General features: G+C 52.0%; 1 protein-coding gene across 1 annotated transcript; it reads left to right on the top strand.

The window, feature by feature from the left end:
- The first annotated feature begins 7,716 nt into the window (after positions 1-7,716).
- On the top strand, positions 7,717-15,443 carry LOC147915224 (ral guanine nucleotide dissociation stimulator-like). The gene is made up of 11 exons (XM_087439449.1): positions 7,717-7,880; positions 9,240-9,427; positions 9,570-9,958; positions 10,713-10,928; positions 11,289-11,392; positions 11,896-11,965; positions 13,514-13,582; positions 14,022-14,096; positions 14,666-14,698; positions 15,078-15,199; positions 15,407-15,443. Exons 1-11 carry the CDS (start codon positions 7,732-7,734, stop codon positions 15,441-15,443), a joined length of 1,452 nt encoding a protein of 483 aa, XP_087295575.1. The 5' UTR covers positions 7,717-7,731.
- The last annotated feature ends 5,033 nt before the right edge of the window (positions 15,444-20,476 follow it).

The following is a 20,476-nucleotide window of genomic DNA, read 5'->3' as shown; positions in this document are numbered from 1 at the left end:
AGCCTTGAATCGAACACTGTGCTATCTGGCCATGAGACCAACCAGAAGAAAAGAGTTCTGGATCTAACTGATTGGATTTGTGTCTTAAACCATAGCATACATACTTAAAAGTATGGAAATCATAAGTGTATAGCTTGGTGAATTATCCAAAGGGGACACCCCTGGTAACCAGTATCTACAAGAAATAGAACATTACTAGATCTCCAGGAGCCCTCTCCTGTACCCATCCCAAGTCACTGCTCTCTCTTCCCCACGAGTAACAAATATTCTCACTTTATTAGTATTGATAGTTTTTGGACTTTAGTTAAATGGATTCATACGGAATATACTCTTTTATGTCAGGCTTCTTTCATTATGTTTGCGAATTTCAAACATATTTATGAATGTGGCTGTAGTTCATTTTTATTTCTGTATGGCATACCATTGTAAAAACTGTACCCTATTTTGTTTATCCTTTCTATCCTTGATGCATGTTTGCATTGTTTCAAGTTTAGAGAATCACCAAATAATGCTGTTCTGAACATTCTTTTGCATAGTGAACATATGTAGGCATTTCTATTGGGTATTTACCTAAGAGGAATTTTAGGGTCATAGAGTATGTGTAAGACCATCTTTAGGAGATCCTAACAGAGAGTTTTTGAAAGTGGTTGTGACAGTTGACACCCACAGCAGTGTATGAAAGCCCAGTTACTCTCTTGGTGGTGGTAGTGGTTTTTATTTTAATCATTGTGTATTGGTATCTCATTGTGGTTTTAATTTGCATTTTTCTGACAAGTAACCATGTTGTGCACCTTTTCAAATACTTGTTGGCCATTTGGTTATCCTTTTTGTGAAACGTTTAGTAAAATCTTTTGCCCATTTTTTCTGGTAGGTTGTCTATTTTTTCTCTTAGTAATTTATGGTAGTTATATATCCTTTATGAGGCTTTTTCCAGATAAAATATGGCAAGTGTTTATCCCCATTCTTCTCTTGCCTTCTTATTCTCTTGAAGGTGTCTTTTGATGAGGAGAAATTCTAAATTGTAAGAAGGTACAATTTTTTCATTTTTGTCTTTATGTTTAGTATACCCTGTGACCTATCTAAGAAATCTGCCTGCCGTAAGGTCATAAAAATATTCTCCGGCGTTATCTACTACAAATGTCATTGTTGTAAATGTCCACATTTGGATGTAAAATCCACCTGGAATTGACTTTTGTTTGTGGTGTGAGGTAGGAGTCAAGATGAATTTCCTTCCCATATGGATAAGCAGTGCCCCTGGGCCATTTACTGAGGAGATACTCTTCTCCCCTCTGCTCGGCCTGCCTCTTCTGTCACATACAAATGTCCACATGTGTGAGTCTCAGGTGGACTCTAGTGTTTCTACGTCTCCTTGGGGCTGTCCTTGCACTCAGACAGCACACTGCCCTGACAACTGTAGCATTATACTAAGGCTTCATATCTGGTAGTGGAAGCCCTCCAAGTCTGTTCTCTTTCAAGATTGTCTTGACTATATGTGGCCACTTGTATTTCTATGGAAATTTTGAAATTGGATCGTCAGTGTCCACAAGATATCTGCTGAGATTCTTTATTGTGATTGTATGAATCTGGAGATCAATTAGGGGAGAAGTGACATCTTAACACATAGCAAAAGAAACAAACAAAAAGATCAAAAAAAAAAAAAAAAACACTGAACCAAACCAAAACATCACAATAAAAAAGGAATAAATAATAAATTGGGAAGAAATATTTGCAATTCATGTCACAAAGGGGCTCGTATCCCCAATATATAAAAGATACCTAGAAATTGATAAGAAGAAGAACAGACACAGTAGAAAAATTGGCAAAGACATAAACACACACTTCATAGTAAAAGATATACAAAGAGCCTTAAATATATGAAAATATGCTCAAGCTCAGTCATACTATGACAAAATTGTCAAATTCAAAATGTGACAAAGCTGGGGGAGAAATAGAAAAGGGGTTCCCTCCTCCCCAGGCTCTTCAGCCCACCAGGACCAGCACCCTGAGGACCTGCCTGACTGCACTGGGTGGGCTTGCAGGTCTCAGGAGGATGTGGGGTGCTCAAAAGATGCAGGGTGGGGACCACAAAGAACTCACCTCATGAACAGAACAGCCGGTGCAGTGGACATTGCAGAGGCAAGGCAGGGCTCAGGTGCACTCCCTGTCCCAGGGCCTGTATGTGGCCACATGTGAGTGCCGAGCCCCCCAGGAGACCTGGCCACTCCTGCTCCATGTCCCCAGCATCTGCCCATGTTAGGGGGCCTGTGCACATGTGCCCACCCAAGCTGGCCCACTCCAACACCCCATGCAGTGCTGATGGAGCCTGACAACGTCTTCCTGTGCGTAAGCTTATCAAGTTCTGCATTCAAGGCCTCTTGGTATAACTGGGAATCTGAGGCCCAGAAAGAGGCAGGTACTGACCCAGACAGGAGGGGGTCAGAATCCAGAAGATTAGGGAGGGCTCCAGCTTCCTTGGCCAAGGCTCAACCCCTTCCCTTCAGGTTTTCTTTTAGAAATGAGAAACCTGAAGATCCAAGGGGAACCCTGCCCACCCCTCTCCATGTGGGGTCATTTTCCTCTTCCCATCCTCTCGTGCACAGGCACGCTCACACTGACTTCTGCTGTGGGGACCATGGAGGTGCAGTCAAGAAATAGTAGACACCAGAGAAGTGACAAGGGGCAGAGGGGAAAGGTTGGAGGCACCTCTGCCATGGGGCGGTAGCATCCATTCTCCTAGCGACACGCCCAGGTGCCCAGAGGTGGACAGAAGAATCCCTGAGGTTCCTAGGTTTCTACCTGCTCCGGGGACGTCCCTGGCCAGGCCTGGAGAGCACAGGACTGGGGTGCTGCAGTCCGCCTCTGTGGGCACCTGGAACTCTGGTGAGCCCATCCTCCCCTCGTGTAGACACTGGGTGCAGGAGAGAAGGCCTCGGTGTCCTCCTGTGTAGAGTGGAGTGCGTCCTGTGGGAGACTCCATGCGTCCCACGTGCTCAGAAAGTGTCTGCTGCACTGGTTCTCCATGGATGACTCACTGTGCTCTGGGAGCCTGAGAAAACCCTTTCCCACCCCCTGGAGAGCCTTCAGAACAGAGAGAGGCTTGGTGGCTTGGGTGGATGAGAACTTGGGATAGAGAAGGACATGCCAGAGCACTGCACACTGAGTCCAGAGTCCAGGGACAAGACCAGACCTTGTTGGACCCTGAGGGTCCTCATTTGGAAGTAGGGGGGAATCATTGTCCTGGCTCAGGTTAGGAGGCGTCATGAGTAAAGAGGAGACCCCGGAGTGGGGGACAGATAAAGGGGAGGAAGGTGGTCTCCTGAGGTTCCTCCCATGCCCCGGAAGCCTGCAGGTCCTGCTCCTTTCCCCCTGGGACACTGGAGAGCCTCTGCCTTGAGGACACCCAAGGAAAGTTTTCTTCCTGTGTCTTGGAGTTCCTGCATGGGCTGCAGTGCTGGTGCTGGCCACCAGGGGGCAGGCAGCTTCCCGTGTCAGTGGTGCCCACTGAGGATTTTGTGTTTTGTTTTTCAGTTTTATTGAGATCTAATTGACATACAGCACTGTGTAAGTTAACACTGCTGTGTGGTTTATTTGAAAGGTGCTAAGAGTGAAGAACCTGAAACTTTCATCACAAGATAAAAGTTTTTTCTTCTTGGTGATGGATATACACTGAACTTTGGTGTCATTACACAGTGTATGTACAAGTCACAGTGCTGTACAACTTAAATTTACACACTGCCACTCAGCTTTGCCTCAGCTCCTGGAGCAGTGAGGAGTCGTGCAGAGGTCTTTCTGGCTGTCCCCTGCCTCAGAACAACTTGCACCTCCTATTACCAGCGTTCATCTCCACAGTCTGAGCTGGTCAAAGGCAGGAGGAGGGGACACACTTTTCCCATTCATTCGGCGACTGCGCACTGACACTCACCCTGTGCCGGGTGCCCGGGTGGGCCTCCATGCAGGGCTGACAATGACTGAGTGGTCCCTGCCTGCCAGGAGCTCCCAGTCTGGAGGGACGAGGACAAAAGAGTGAAAGCAAAGATGTGAGAAAGGAAAGAGCCAGTGCTGGAGGGAAACAAAGCAGGGGGCTGTGAGGGAGGGCTGGGGGTCGGTGGTTGGAGGGTCTGAAAGGCCTCGCTGGGGTGACATCTGCTGTGACAGAATAACAAGACGGAGCCAGCCCTGCACAAGTCTGGGAGCAGTGTGTCAGGGAGGAGGCACCACTGCTGCTGACAAGCAAGGGCAAGAGGGGTTTGGCCAGAGGATGTCAGAAAGGTGGCCAGTGCGGTTGGAGGCAGCCGGGAGAGAAGAGGGGAGGCGGGAGGGCAGGGCCAGATCCTGGGGCCTGAAACCCTTGTTCCAATCCCTCGCATCTGAAAACCACAAATATTTCCCCTCTCACAACTTTTGTGGATGAGGAATCCAGACCCGGATTAGCTTGGTTCCTCCACACAGGTGTCTCCGGGCTGGGGCTGCAGCCTCCACTGATGTTGGACTGGCGGAGAATTTGCTCCCAAGCTCATGCAAAGGGTTCAGGATGCAGTTTGGACTCAGAGCACGAGTTCTTTCTGTCTGTTGGCCTGGGAACTGCCTGGGTTCTCTCCTATGTGGGCCTCTATATATGACACCTCAATACATCTGTGTTTCATTCTCCAGCACAGGGATAGGAGAGAGAGAGAGAGAGAGATGGAACTCAAGAGAGAGAGGAAGAAGTAAGTGAGAGACTTTTTGTGTTGAAGACTTAGACATGGCATCCCATCACACGGGCTGTGTTCTATTGGTGAGAGCCAGTCAGTGAGCACTCAGTGGTCACACAGGAATCCTTAAGGGGTGTGTGTCCCACGGGTGGGGATCACTGGGAGCCAGTGTGAAGGCTGCCCACCCCGTGGTTCGGGATGAGGCACTTGAGTTTCATTCTACGTAGAACAGGAAACAATTGAGCTTTAATCCAGAGGACGACAGTGTCTGAGTTTCATTCATCGACCCTCTTGTTGTGCTGACATTAAAATGAGGCCAAGAGGGACTGAAGTGCCTGTTCCAATATCAGATTGCTGGAACCCAGGCCTGTTTTGAGTGGTATTCCTGCTACTTCCCTTCTAGTCATTCTTCCATTTCTGAGTTTTTGCCTTAGATACACTCGACACCAGCTCACAGGTGGTATAGATGTGATCTCCTATACACCTGATGATGTCCCTAGGAAGCAGATTCTAGCCTGATCCCCATAGTGCAGGTCTGGAGACTGGGGAGGACCTGAGAGGCACAATGAGCTTTCCTGGACAGTGAACTTGTCAGATAAAGGAGGTCTAAATTCAACTCTGCCTCCTCAAAGCCAGGACCCTCGGTACATTTCCGGGTACCTGTGGGTGGGCTGTGTTAGCTCCATGTGTACAGCTGAGGAGATGACATGGGGGACTTTGGGTAGGTCTGATTGCAAGAAGCAGCCCAGGTCATGGAATCTTGAAGTAGTGACCTCACTTCCTCGGTGATAGACCCCAACAGACTTTGAAATCTGGTAACCATGCACCAACATTCTAGAGACAGCCCCCTATCCAGCTCATTTGGCTGGAGACACTTCAGACGCCAGGATGTTCTGCTGCTGTCTCCCAGCCTTCAGAAGCTCTAGGCTCAGGAAAGCCCAGAGACAGAGACTTTTGTGCTCCTGTCGAGGTTGGCTCAAGCTTCCTACCCAATACTGCTGGCCATTTGGCAGGAGGGGCCCAGAGGTAACATGGGGCAGCCCAGTACAGCCCAGTGCAGGGCAGGCCACAACTGTGATCCCACCTGAGCAGCCCCACACCCCTTGCCCCTTATTTGTGTGTGTGTGTGTGTGTGTGTGTGTGTGTGTGTGTTTTGGGTTGGGGGAGGCAGGGGGTGAGGAATGAGTCCTTCCAGAGCAGGAGCAGGTTGTTATGTGTTGTGAGCCTGGCCAGTCTGTTGTATTCATACCCCAGGTCATGGCTGGCAGGCTGTGAAGGCAAGTGCTGGGGACCAAGCTCCTCTCCCTGTGTTAATCCCGAGACCTAGAGGTTTGATCTGCTTCCCTCCCTGGCTGGATGTCTTTGCAGATGCCCCTCTGTGCCTGAAGTAGGGAACAGAATTTCTCATGGGGGTGTCCCCCGGTGGCAATGTCCAGGCAGGCCCCTGATGCCTCCTGGCCCGACTACCGGGCACTATCTTTCCAGAACTCTCCCCAGGAGATCTTTGAGGAGCTATCCGATGGTATCAACAACTCAAGACCCCTGGAAAAGGGGCAGGTGCAACAGCCCACCACCATCCAGGGCTGGTCTGAGGTGAGAGCATGAGCAGTGGGTCTCCACACCCAGGACCCCAAGATGATCAGGGCGAGCCGACAACCCAGGCACAAATCTGAGGACTCCCCCGGGACCTCCCATGGCTTTCCCAACTGGGCGTCCTACAGGCCCACTCCCTAAGGAATCTGGACCTCCACTTCCCCAACCCGCTATGCGGTAGGGTAGAAAGACACTCTTCACATATTTGTTGGAATCGTTGAGAAGATATTTAATGTTGTTTTCACTTTTCACGAGGTCACGGATACCTTAGCAGTTCACCCAGTTTTGGTTGTTTTCACTTCCCGGCTGGATCCTGTTGTCTGTCAGCAACACTATCCTTGCAGACCTTCTCCAAGCCTCACAAACCATCACACTTGCTGGGGGGATTTAAACACAACGGGGATGGGGTGAGATTACGTGATTCTGTACGTTTCTCTACATCTTGTCGTCTCGCAGAACACACCTCACTGTGGGCCTGTCAGGTCAGGAGCTGTGGCCTTAGGTGACTTCATAATGTTCCCTAAAGGAGGGCATTTGCCACAGCAATTCATCCTTTCAATGCTGTTGGACCTTGACATGACTCAATTCTGTTGCCATTTCAGCAGTGCTGCAGGGAACAGCTTAAGTGTGTCCTAATAGACTGTGTTAGTTTGCTAGGCCTACCATAACATAGAACCAAAGCTCGGGTAGAAGGTCCCTAAAGCCTCCTGGCCTGGTCCCGGGCTCTGACTTTGCAGAATGCCTCCCAGGACATCGTTGAGGAGCTGGTTGACAGGTTTAATTACTCCATATGTGTGGACACGGGGCAGGTGCATCAGGCCAACACAGCATCCAGTGCTGGTCTGGGGTGAGAGCACGCAGAGATGGGTCTCCATCCCAGGACCAGAGATGGTCAGGGCGGGCCCAGAACCCACACTTGAGTCAGGTGACTCTGCAGGGTCCTCCAAGGAGTGTGGTGTCCCCTGACCCTTCTCCTCCACGTCAGGAGCGGACCAAGCCTCAGGAGCTTAAAGGGAGCGTCATGCAGCCCAAGCCTCGGGTGGCTCTCAGTTCTGACCTGCATGGTCTTGAGCAGCTATGTGAAATCCCAACCTTCTGTTTTCCCATATCTATGGTGGCGTGTTTATTGATGACTCACTGGGACAATGCTCTTAATACAGGCTCTGAATCCAGGGAGGTGCTAGTGTTCCTCAGGTGACAGAAGGCCTTCAAGGTGCCACGTGTTTATCATTCCCCTAAAACTCAAATGTGCTTGAAACCCAAATCCTTTTTCAAGGTGGACACTCATGTCCCTTTCGCACAGGTTCCTGAGGTGCGGGGAGTTTCAGGTCTGAGCTCCAGACCCTGATCCTCCTGGTGGTTCATGGTGACACCACTGACTATATGTCCCTCTTTGTCCCTGTGGTATGAAAAGGAATCCACCCTGTCCGTGGATGAGGCCTGCACGATGCTGACCCTCAAGGCCGGCACAGTGGAGAAGGTGGCAGACTCCCTGCTACCATCCTTCCAGGGTAGAAACATCTCCGTGACCACCTTCTCGTGCGTGTACCAGGCCTTCACCGCCAGCCCACATGTCCTGGGCCAGCTGTTCCATCGGTGAGTGCCCACCCCCTCCACAGCACAGTGGTGAGTCTCCCGCCTACTAGCTGTGTGTCCTGGGAATGTCACCACACCTCGCTGAGCTTCACTTTGCTCATCTGAATGGTGGGGTGGTAAGAGGATGAAGCTCATAGGGTCATTGTAGGAAATCATGGCAGAAGCCATGGCAGGTGCTTACCTGCTGCCTGGCTCTAGAGAAAGGGCTGCTGGTCATGCTGTGTGTCCTCACATTTATTGTTTCCCTGTCCCCAGTGAAGAAGCTCTCCGCCTTACCCCTCACTGGCCTGTGGCCTTACTGAGTTTGCAAAACACCTGGAAAGAGAACTGTTTCCCCGTTTGGCAGAGAATGTTGAGATTAACTCTAGCTGATCCTGATTCTTGTCCTTGGCGAGTCCAGATTCGTGATCTCTGGGGGCAGCAGAGGAGCCCAGGCCCACTCAGATACCTGGGAACGATCTGGTTGGGGTATATTCAGTCAACTATGTGTATTAAGCACCTACTACGGCAGGCACTTTTCTAGACACTGAGATAATCCAATGAATGAAGCAGACACAATCCCTGGGGCTCTCTTCTAGTCTGAGAGCCTCACAGTCGCTTCTAGATGTCATAAGTAGTCATGTCCACAGTTCATTAGATGTGACACCCCCTGGCTGCCTCTAGATATGGATGCATCCTCTCATGGTCTGACCATAATGATGGACTTCAGGATCAGTTAAAATCATGAGTGGTCTTTGGGTCCAGAAGGTGGGCCTCCCGTCTCCACTGAAGGGGTTGGGGGGCTATGGAGACTGTGCTTGGGGAGCGACTGGCAGAAGGCTGGATCTCACACATGTTTGGATTTCTGTGGGAGGGCTGCGGTCTGGGGGCTTCCCCTGTGGGAGGAAATGAGTGAGAGAGAGCTGTGGATGGGGTCCCAGCACCCCTGGGAAGCAGAGGAGAGGCTGGGCTGAGTTGGCCACTGAGAGACCATTGCTTCCACGGTTCCCTCTCCCTCTGCCTGCCCTCTCCACATGCACATCTCCTAACCACCACCATCTGGGCCCAGAATAGTAGGTGTGGTGAGCAGCCTGCTCACAAGTCTGCTCAAACCTCAGTCCTGATGCTCAAGTGCATGGAGGATGGGGTAGGCCCTGCCCAGGCCCTTCAGGAGAAGAGTGTCAGTTGGAAGAGCAGCCTTACACAGGCTCTCTGTTAGACCTGTTTGATGAGCAGGCCTTCCACTGCAAGGACAGCCACAGAGGGGTTGGAGTGGGCTGGGCCGACCTCTGGGCCCAGACACAGAGAAGGTGCTCTGGGAACACAGTGTGGAATGCAAGGCCGGGCCTCTGACTCTGCCCCACACGGGACTCTCCCCAGCGCCCTCTCTCCCATCTTGGGCACCTGGCCTGAGCCGTCTTCCCAGGATATCTGGCAGCACCTGCACCGTTCCGGTTTCAACCTAAAGTTGGCATGTATGCAGGACATCCTGCCTGGCTTGGGCCAGAAGCACCATGCCACCCCTTTCCTCATCCAGTTGGAGCTTTTCCAGGCCACTGAGGCCGAGTCAGCGGGTAAGGGGGGCTGCAGGTTGGGAAGACTACCCCAGGGGGTGGGTCATGACTGGGTATTCCTTTAAAGGCCGTGGGATCCTTCCTCTTTGGGGAAGGGCACATGGAAAGTCAGTTTTGTAGGTGACCCTTTGTCTTCCTTCTGCTCCAGCACCAGCTCCCTCACATCTGCCAGCTGCAGAGCCAGAGAAAGGGCCACATCTGGAGCCAGACGTGGCTCCAGTTCTATTTCTCCCGTCACTTCCTGCACTGGAGCCAGCAGCACCTCCATCAGCTGCTCCAGAAGCGGAGCGGGTGCCGTCATCAGCTCCAGCTCAAGTGCCAGGTCCTGAACTGGAGCCAACGGGGCCAGCAGGTCTGCTGGGATTTCCATTTCCAGCTCTGATCACAGAGGCAGAGTCACCTCCAGCTCCAGAGCCTTCCTGTCCCTGGCGTGCGGCCAGTAAGAAGCAGCCACATGAGGAGACGCCTAGCCTCATGGCCTTCTCTCCAAGGGCGGTGGCAGAACAGTCGATTGTCATGGACGCAGTGAGCATCTGGCTCTGAGTGTGGGGAGGGGCAAGCCTTCCCTCTGCCATCAGCTGCCCCACACCTGCTTTTCCCTTTTGGGTTCCTATGATCTGGGTCCAAATCCCAGCTGCCCCACTTCCCAGCCATGTGGTCTGGGCAATTCCCAAGCCTTCTCTGTGCACCTTCAAACCATAGAGACAGGAAGTACCAGGACCTGCTGCACAGAGTAGCTGTGCAGAGTAAATGCGGTAGAACAGATAGAAAGCTGGTGGGGCCTGGCCCAAGACGGGGGGAGGAGAACTCACTGAGTGCAGCCAGGTCCAGGGGTAACCCACGCATCTGCCCAGGAGGCTCAACAGCCTCATCACTTATTAGGCACCAGATGTGGACTTCACTAAAAGAGAGACACACGAACAAAGCTCGTGTCTGTAGCGGCCCCACATGCAGGCGTATCTGAGTGGAGAGTGGGAGCAGAGGACGATCAGGATGGGTGGACGATGCCCCCTTGGGATGAGCCAAGTTGAGCAGCCCTCTGGAGCCTGCAGTTAGTGGGGCTGGGCTGGGTGCAGTGCTCCCCTCTCTTCGCCCCCAGTATGGGGTCCTGGGTCATCCTGTGTTGGGATGCCTCAGTGAATGGAGAATGAAACCCAGGGCTCCCACAGGGCTCAGAACACAGCCCCAGCTTCCTGAGCTCCAGCTCTGACTGGTGACCCCTGCCAGGGACACAAAGCTGGGCTGTGGCACGGCCGAGTGACATTCCCCTGCTCCCCAGGAACTGTTCAAGAACGTGGTGCCCTCTCAGTGCCTGGGCTCCACCTGGAGCAAGAGGAACAAGCCTGGCAATGAGCACCTGGCGCCCACCGTTCGTGCCACAGTCGTGCAGTTCAACAGTGTGGCCAACTGTGTTGTCACCTCCTGCCTCGGGGACCCAAGCATGACGGCCCGGGACAGAGCCAGGGTGGTGGAGCACTGGATTCAGGTGGCCAGGGTACGCTGTGGGAGGCCCTCTCCAGAGCCTTCGGAACTGCCTCTTCTCCTTTATCAGCTCTCAGGATTGAAGTCTGTGGGCTAAGCCCCTTCACGGTCCCTAGGCCCTTCCTGCCAGGGGCCCGCTGACGCTGACTCACATGTCCTAGTGGTGGGGTGCTCACTTCCCACCTGGCTCCTTCCTTGGGTTGAGCTACAATCCTCCTCCCTGGAAGTGTGAGTCTTTGGGGCCGAATGTGCCCTGCCTGGCTCCCTGGGCGTCTGTCCCACCCGGGAGGGGAGACTGGAATGGAGGGGGACTGCAGCTAGAGCAAATCAGGCTCCTGCTCCTGCTCACAGCTCATTCTCTCCCCTTCCTCAGGAGTGCCAGGCCTTGAGGAACTTCTCCTCCCTGCACGCCATCCTCTCCGCCCTGCAGAGCGTGTCCATACACCGTCTCAAGAAGACCTGGGGGAAAGTGTCCAGGTGGGTGGCGTCTCTCCACAGGAGGACCAGGGGGAGGAGGCATCTCCCACATGGCTGCCATGGCCCCTAGTCAGCTGGGGCCTCCTGGGAGGCAGCAAACCTGGGGACCGGACTGGGCTGGTGGGCAGGGTCTCTGATCCTCCCCGGGACCTTAGGCCAGCAGTTCTGCTTCAGGACTCAGTTTCCTTAATGGCAGAGAGTGGGTTGAGCCACACTGGAGATTTTCAAGTCTTCCCAATATAGCCCAGAGCTCTATGCCCAACTGAAAACAAACTGGTCGACACAGAGCTTCTCAGGAGACATGCGAATGGAGACCCCAGGTGACCAACACGAGAGCCCCCTCCGTGGTCCATGGAGACCTTAGTGCTCAGAGGAACCCAGTGACAACCCTCATCCGGGCAGTTTGGAGCTTTGAGGTGCTCATATAGAAGGAATCTGCACTCATACTCCCCAGCCCCCACATTATTCCCCAACTTCTCCTTCCTTCTTTCCCCTCCCCTCAGGAAGAGCTGCCAAAAATTTAAAAAGCTCTGTAATGAAGACAACGCAGTGGGCTGGGAACTGCTCATCAAGGTAGAGTGGAGGCTGGAGGTCTGGAAGGAGAGGAGGGGTGAGGGGGGAGGGGGACTGGGCAGGATGTGGTGTTTTAGTTTCTCAAAGTTTCTGTGAAAAGTTCTGATCTCTCCTGGATGAACAGGAAGTTGGGATCTGTTTGTTGCATGGGCAGGTAGGGGAGGGGTGTGAAGGGTGGGAGGCCCTGGTCATGGCATGAAGTGGTGGTGGCTGGGATATCCAGGAGGGGATGCTGAGCTGCCCAGTTTAGCAGGTGCTGCTTTCCGTGCTGGTCCACGCTGCTGGCACTTAGCTTCTTCCAGGCTGTGGGGTGGATGGGGTGGGTGGGGTACCTTTCTTCCCTAAGCCAGTGCCGTCTGTCCTCAGGAAGCCAGGCCCCTGCTGCTCCTCTGTCTTCACCACACCTCCAAGTGGAGGGCACCCTGCCAGCCACAGGGAAGGGCACTGCAGGGGGTTTCCCTTGGGCCAGGTGTGCAAAGGCTGCCCAGCCTTGGGTCCAAATGGCTGGGGCAGAGACGGATGTGTGTGCCTCTGTGACTCCACACTGGGCCCCTAGAGCTCTCACTGCTTGTCTGTCACAGTCAGGAATCTCACCTGGTGCCTAGTCAGAACTAAATCGTGCCCAGGTGGCTTATGAGAGGTGTCTGGGGAACTGATGGATTCTTCTTGGATCCTTCATGAATAGACCTCATATGCTTCACGTAAAAGAGGAAGAAAAGCATCCTGTTACACTCTACACCATCCATCAGTGGTGGCACCTCGGGGGTTCCCATTACTGTGTGGAAGAAGAAATACTGCAGAGCAGGGGACCATCCTGAGGGGTTCCTTGGGGACCTGAAGGCTTTGGCTTGGCCTCAGTTCCAGTCTGCAGGGCAGAGACTCCCGTGGGCTGGGGCAGCAGGAGCCACTCAACCAGGTTCCCGAGACACCCTGTCCTTCCCCATCCATGGCTCGGCCCAGATGGGGGTCAGGGCACAACTTGAGAGCCCAGAGGACAGGACTCTGGTCAGCGGTGGGGCTGGGGGTTAGGGGAGTGCAGCAGGAACAGCATCTCTGGCTGTGCTGGGCAAGCGGTCTCTGCTCTGTGGGCCCCTAAGCAACTCACTATCCCTCTTTGGGCCTCTGTCCTCATCTGGGAAATGGAGGGATGAGGATCATGTGGTACAGGCCTCACAGAGCGGGGATGAGGGAAAAGGGAGGAAAGGGATGTGTGGTGCTTTCTGCCCTGCTCCACCTGGAGGGGTGAGGGCAAGAACCATGATGATGGTCACACGACCCCGAGTCCTCAGGAGAACCCGTGAGGTAGGTGAGTTCTCACACTTTCCAGATGAGGAAACAGCCTCAAGGAGGACAGGCCGCAGCCCCAAGGTCACACACTGAGTGACTGTTGGAGCTGGGATTGTTCTAGAATCAGAGCTTAATGGAGGATGGAGTAGCATTGGTACCAGCTGACTTGGTTCAGATGTCCAGGGTCTGAGGCCAGTGGTGCTGAGGACAAAGGGGGTGAGGGGAGTATGGCCTGGTTGACCCTGTCCTCCATCCTGGCAGAAGCGGCCCTCCAAGTTTGCCACCCTGCTGATGAACCTCCAGAGAGGCCAGAAGAGGCTACAGAAGAAGGTGAGTGTGCCTGGGGGGAAGGGCTCCAGGGTCAGAGGAGAGGGGCTCTGCCCTCCCAGCTGGAGGCCTCCAATCCAGAGAGGAGGGGCCTTCCTCCTGCAGCCCTGCCTCCTTTGTCACAGTGCCTGAAATCTTCCCTTAGAAGTGACCAGGAGGAGGGCCTGGAGAGCTGGTGCAGGATGGACTTAGGAGTGTGGAGGGATCACAAGGATCAAATACCCTGTGATTGGCCAAAAGCAGGCCCTGGGAGGTGATGAGGAGGAGTCGGGTGTTCTTGAAGTGTGAGGGGTGGGGAATGAGGGGAGGCTATTAAGGGTTGAGGATGCTCCACTTGGGAACCTTGGCGTGGGCCAGGAGGTTGAGGATGAGGGGTTTCAGGGGAGGGACCTTGGGGACACCTGAGACCAGGGGCTCATCCCATCCAACCCCAATGGCACAGGCTGTTGTCCCCTTCCTTGGTGCCATCCTAACTGAGCTGGTGATGCTGGACGCTGCGATGGAGTATTATCTGGAGGTGGGTGAGCCTGGGTGCAGGGCGGGGGTGACCAGGATTGGGGCTCGGGAAGAGAGAGCCCCACTACTGAGCCCTGAGTTGTTGGAACTCGGTAACTTCCTCTCATGAGAGCCTCACCGCCACCCCTGTGAGCTGGGCCATCATGCACATCTTAGGGATGAGGGAACATAGTCTGCACATGACACCCGCACCCCAGTTCCCCAGGCTGATGAAGCAGCAGAGCTGCCTGACTGCAGAGCTGCAGGAGGACTTGTTTGAGGGACGCGAGAGACGTTGGGCCCCTCCAAAACAAGTAACACATCAAGGATGGAGCAGCCCCTCCCTGCCTGAGGCCTCAGCCTCCCTGTCTGTCATCAGCGAGGCTTGGGCTACAGGGTCCCTGAACCTCAGCCCCCATGTCCTCCCTTCCCTGGAGCCCAGAGCCTGGCCTAGGTCCAAGTCCTGTTGTCTGTGCATGCCCGGCCCCCTCCTGGGACCTGGCAGTAGTGCAGCATGAGAAGGGGTGGGCATAGGGGGCTAGTCATGGCTAGGGGGCTCTCTCTGATGGACTTTGGCTATCTGCCTTCCAGGGGAATGTGGTCAACTACCAGAAAAAGAAAAAGGTGAGCAGCTGTGGCAGTCCCTGTGGGGGAGGGAGGAGGAGTGGAAATCAGAGGTGCCCCTGGGCAGATCACTCCTTGGCTCCATCCCCTGCATGCTCTGTGTATCGTGTATTGAGAGAGTTGGATAACAGAGAAGCGGGAGAGCCACCCAGCAGGTGGGTGGGGGTAGGGGTGATGGCATCAGGGGAAACTTCCTGGAGGAGGGGCTGTTTATCCCCATCTCTGAGTACAGGTAGGGCCTGGATGGAGTTGGAGGGAAGGAGGTTCCCACGTGAGCAAAGCCCCAGGACCAGTCCACTGCCCCACTCCTCACTGCCTCAGGGCCCTGCAGCATCCCCCAGCAGGCTCTGTGTGCATCCCTCCTTCCCTCTGGTCCCAGGAGCACAAAGTAATGATGGAGATCGTGCAGCTCCAGGAGGCTGCCGAGGATTACAACCTAGAGCCCGAGGAGCGATTTGGGGCCTGGTTCTCCGACATGGAGCGGCTCAGTGAGAATGAGAGGTGAGGCCGGACCAGAGATGGGGAGGGTGGAGCTGGCCTCTCCCTGCTGGCCAGTCCAGACAGCCCGTGTCCATGGCTCCCTCCTCAGCCCCGACCTTGTGGCGTGGTGACAGCCCGGGCACCTGGGCTCCAGCTGCTGGGCGGATGCTGGGAGGGATACCTGGACTGTGGACTCTGGTAGGTCACAGGTGCCACTCTGTCCTGTAGCTACATGCTGTCGTGCCTGCTGGAGCCCCGCTCCTAGCTGGCCAGAGAACTCTCAAGGCCAAGAGGACACAGCCACCATCAAGCCGAGGACTGAAGGAGTGCCCAGTGCTAGTACGACCTCACCCCTGCAGTCGGGACACAGCCAGGGCACTCAGGGAGCACTGGCCCCATCTCCCTGCCACCTCTTCCCCAAGGCCGCTTTATCTCTTTGTAGAAGCGATATTTCATTGTAAATAGTTAACGCTAGATTTGAATATTGTTACATTAAATTCCTATTTGATTACAGCCTGGGAGTTGTGGTTTGGTTCTTCTACTTCCTATGCCAATTTAAATGCTGTACTGACTGTCAGATTCCTCCTTGAATTAAGAGATTGTACAGTCATCAGATTATTGTATGTGGGAGAAGGGAGAGGGGCCAGCTCCCCTCCCTGGCTACTGAAGGAGACCCCCAAGACCCCCTCCTCAGAGGACAGGTTCATTTCAGTGTCATGACGCTGGGCCAGGAGCAGAGATGGCCCAGCAGACCCCTGAGACTTCAGGTTGGAGGTCCATTCCCAGGCAGAGCACCAGCCACAGAAACGTCGCTGTCTTTAAAATACCACTTGCCAGGACCACTGTGTGCCCAGGAGAGTGGCTGCCTTTCTACACTCTGGAGGAAGAGGAAACATTTTCTGCTTCTCTTGCTGAGGTTTCTTGGGACCAAATATTTGGAACTTGTAGTTTTCTAGTTCAATCTCTGGAAAGGCGTCAGCTCTAAGAGTGGGAAACGTGTAACAAGATGGAACTGTGCGTGTGGAGAGGACAAGGCAAGGGGAAGGCCATTGGCAAATGGACTAAGGGCAGGCAGGACCTGCCACCCTCAATCTCCCTCCATGGGCTCCGTGTGCACCCTTTACCTAGACTAGAATCCTCGTGGGATCCCCGTCCCTGACTCCAAAGTCCTTTTCCAGCCCGTTTTCTCTCCAGGGGAAGGATTTGTGATGCAGCTTTCAAGGCTGCAGCTGGGCCTCGTTCCATGCACATTACTGCTCCCTGTGAATGAGGATCTCCAGCCTCCTGCACTTCCTTCTTTAATTCTTTTTAAGGCAGAAATTCCCTCAAGGGCCCCAGCCTTCGGTCAGGTATCTCATGGGCACCCCTCCCTGGCTGGGGCCTGATGGTCCATAAGGGGCATGTCACCCAACTGATGATCTCTGGGCATGCATGGACACGGCCTCACCAATCTAAATCCTCAAAGGCTTAGAATCTGGGTGGAAAACAGACACTGCTCTGAGCTCACCCCGAGAGCCTGCCCCATGATCAGGAACTCAAGGGTTACCACCTAGTGTTTTGAACATCCTCCCGTGGAAACACCCTCTAAAAGCAAGACCCAGAGGAACTGCTTAGCAGTTCTGAGCTCCCCCTCCATCTCAAGGCTGCAAGTGTCCCTCAGACACGCAGTAGGGCTGGCCTCTCTCTGGGAGGCCTTTACGGTGCAGGCGGGGGCTGAGCATCCATCCTGGTTCCCCACAGCCCAGGCCCTTCCTGACCTGGCACAGCCATCCAGGAATGTGACTGGCTATAGGGAAAACCATACCTTATCTCCAAAGAGCAAGAGAAGTGCCAGGACCCTGGACTAATGAGGGCTGGGAGGAAGGCAAGGGTGGCTAGATTAAGAGACTTTCTGTGTGTTAACTCATTTTTCCCTCAGAATAATTTGGGGGCATTGTGGTTATTTTCCCAGTTTTTGAAATAACTCATTTTACACTGAAAATTATTTGGGGTGTTGTGGGTATTATCCCAGTTTTTTAAAGAAGGCAAAGGAAGCACAGAAAGGCACAGTAATCTCACCATGGTCACACAGCTGGAAATTGGTGCTGTGGGGATCCTAACACTCTGAGTCCCAGTTTGCTCAGTTTCTGAAAGCAGAATGACATAGCTGAGTCATGGACATTAAGTGAAAAGAGAGAAGTCTGGCAAACATAGCTAGTGACACGACTGGGTTTACGGTGAAGTCTCAAGAATGATAGCTGCATTTCCACGGCTCTGGGACTCATGAGGGGACGGGATTTCCCTCACCCTCTTGGAGGGTCCTCGTAGCTCTTGCACAGGTTCATGAGTGTCTGAATTGTCAGACTCGAACAGGTCCTCGGCCACCAGAGACATTATGCTTGAGCGTGAAGGATTTGGGTAAGTCCTGGGCCGTCTGCACAAAGAGGAATGTCCAGGTCTCCCAGCTGGGCATCCGGGCCTGCTTGGAATGGCTGTCGAGCCCCTACAGCTCCTACAGTCGACACCCCACACAGCTGATGGCCTGTCCTCCTCAAACATGCCTGGGGCTCTCTGGCTGCCAAACCTTTGTTCTTCTTGTCCCCACCTGGAACACCTGCCCACCTCGTGTCTGTCTCCTCAGACAGATGGCTGACCCAGGTGATCCCACCCTTCGCAGAGGGGATCTGTTGTCCTCTCTGTGACCAAAGCCCAGGTCAGTTTTGATCCGTTCCTCATCCCAGTGGCCATGAGAGAGAGAGAGCTGTGTGTGCCTGTTCTGCCTACCGGATTAGAGGCTGAGGTCATGAATTTCCTTCTATCCCTCCCACCAGAAGGCCTGGGAAAGAGGAAGCAATGAGAATCTTGTTGGATTGAGGTCATAGTTTCTTCCAGAGAAAAATACCATCACACAGTTCAATGGTCCTGATGTGGAAACTTCACCCCCTTCTTCAGTAACATAAAGTTTTGTCTTGTCATCAAACCAAGTGTTTCTTAACATGCAACCCCCCAAGTGTGCTCCTAACCATAGAGAGTGGAAATGAGAATTGGGCAAAGTCTGATCCGCAGAACTCTTCATTAGTCTTGGTCTTTTTGCCAATGGAGTGAAACAGACCTGAGACTTCATCACTCAGCCCCGTTATCTTGCCGTGAGTGGCTGGTGCTGTCTGCCATCCACGTGGACAGTGGCTGTGCCTTTGCATCACGTTGCAGGGGACAACTGCAGAGTCCTCTGCTTACTCAATTCCTTTTCTTTCAGTCTTACAGATTCCAGTGATTTCTGAAGTTACTTAGGTCAATACCATTTCCCCCACCACTTGCAGTGAGTTCATTTTGTACATTTGCAATATAGTTATATTCTTTAGTCATATTTGCATTCCATCCAAGGATCCACAGACCTAAATAATTTTTGTAATTTGTATAAGTCAAGGTTTACTCTTTATACTGTAAAAATCCGGGGATTTTGTCAAATGCAGAGAGGCAAGCATCCACCAGTAAAGCATCACACAGAATTCTTCACCTGTTCATCCCTTTCCACCCATACCATCCCTGGACAACTCTGGTAAACTGATCTGTGTACCAGATTGACAGCTTTGTCTTTGCAGCATGCCATATAAATGAGATCATACTCTACCCAGCCTTTATAGACTGGCTTCTTTCCATTAGAAATATGAATTTGAGATTCATCCATGGCTTTGTATATCTTTGGTTTTCTTCGTGTGTGTGTGTGTGGAAGATTAGCCCTCAGCTAACATCCATTGCCAATCCTCCTCTTTTTGCTGAGGAAGATTGGCCCTGGGCTTACATCCATGCCCAACTTCCTCTACTTTATATGGGACGCTGCCACAACATGGCTTGACAAGCAGTATGTCAGTCCACGCCTGGGATCCGAACCTGCTAACCCCAGCCTGCCGTAGCAGAGCGGGCAAACTTTACAGCTACGCCACCGGGCTGGCCCCCATGGCTTTGTATATCTTGATAGCTCTTTCAGTTTCATCACTGGGTAGCTTTACATTGCATGTACCACATTTGGGCATCCTTTCATTTATTGAAGGTTATCTTTGTTCATTCAAGTTTCCAGCCATTATAAATAAGGTGCAGTATATAGGTGTGCTGGCTTTTTGTTGACATTATATATCAAAACAGTTGTGTAAATACCTAGGGATGTGATTGGTGGATCATGTGTTAAGATTATGTTTAACTTTGTAAGAAAGTGCCCAAGTGCCTTCCAAAGTGGCTGTACCACTAGGCATAGGCCACAGCAATGAAAGAGAGTCCATGCTGTTCTGCCACCCGGCCGTGAATTGATATTGTCTATCTGTCTGGAATGGCCTCTCATTTTTGTTTGAATTTGATTCTCTCTAATGATAAATGATGTTGAGCGTCTTCTTGCATGCTTATTTTATGCGTATACTTTCACCGCTTAGGTGTCTGTTCAGATCTTTACCCATTTTTTAATTGGGTTGTTTGTTTTCTTATTGTTGAATCCATGATGCTTGGTACATTTTAATACAAGTCCTTTCTTAGATATGCATCTTGCAAATATTTCTCATAGTCTTGGGTTGGTCTTTTCCTTCCCTTAACAGTGATTTTCAAAGAGTAGAAAATTTTAATTCTAACAAAGTCTACCTTATCTTGTTTTTCCTTTGAAGACTCATTCTTTCAGTGTTGTATGTAAAAGCTCATCATGAAAGCCAATGTCATATAGATTTCTCCTTTGCTTTTCCTAGAATTTTGATAGTTTTGCAGTTTATGTTTACATCTATGAACCATTTTTGGTGAATTTTTGTGTCATGTGGAAAGTGTGTGTCTTTGTTAATTTTTTCCATATGGCCACCCGGTTGTGCCATCACCATTTGTTTAAAAGACTATCCTTTCGCCATCAACTTGCCTTTGATCTTTTGACAAAGATCAGTTGACCGTATGTTTGTGAGTCTATGGACTCTGTATCCTTTTCCGCTTATCTGTTTGCACATTCATACCCCAAGATCACAATCTCTGTACCTTTATAAATCTGGGAATGGGGAAGGGTGACTTATTCAACTTTGTTCTGCACTGTTGTATAGGATTTTCTAAGTTTAGAAACACTTTGTAGATATCTACAAAATATCTTATTGGGATATTGACTGCGATTGTGTTGACTCTATAGGTCAAGGTGGGAAGGGTTGACATCTTAATAACATTGAGTCTACTGATCATGAAAGTGAAATAAATCTCCAATTAGGTAGGTTTCCTTTGCTAGCTTTCCACAGTGTTTGATAGTTTTCTGGATACAGATTTGTATTTACTCTTTTAGATTCTTACCTAAGGATTTTATTTATT

The sequence above is a fragment of the Ceratotherium simum genome, chromosome 15 (assembly GCF_057802395.1).
Source record: "Ceratotherium simum simum isolate JZ-2026a chromosome 15, ASM5780239v1, whole genome shotgun sequence".
Classification (NCBI taxonomy): Eukaryota; Metazoa; Chordata; class Mammalia; order Perissodactyla; family Rhinocerotidae; genus Ceratotherium; species Ceratotherium simum.
Note: the sequence above shows the minus strand (reverse complement) of the source record. Positions and strands in the feature narration are given on the sequence as shown.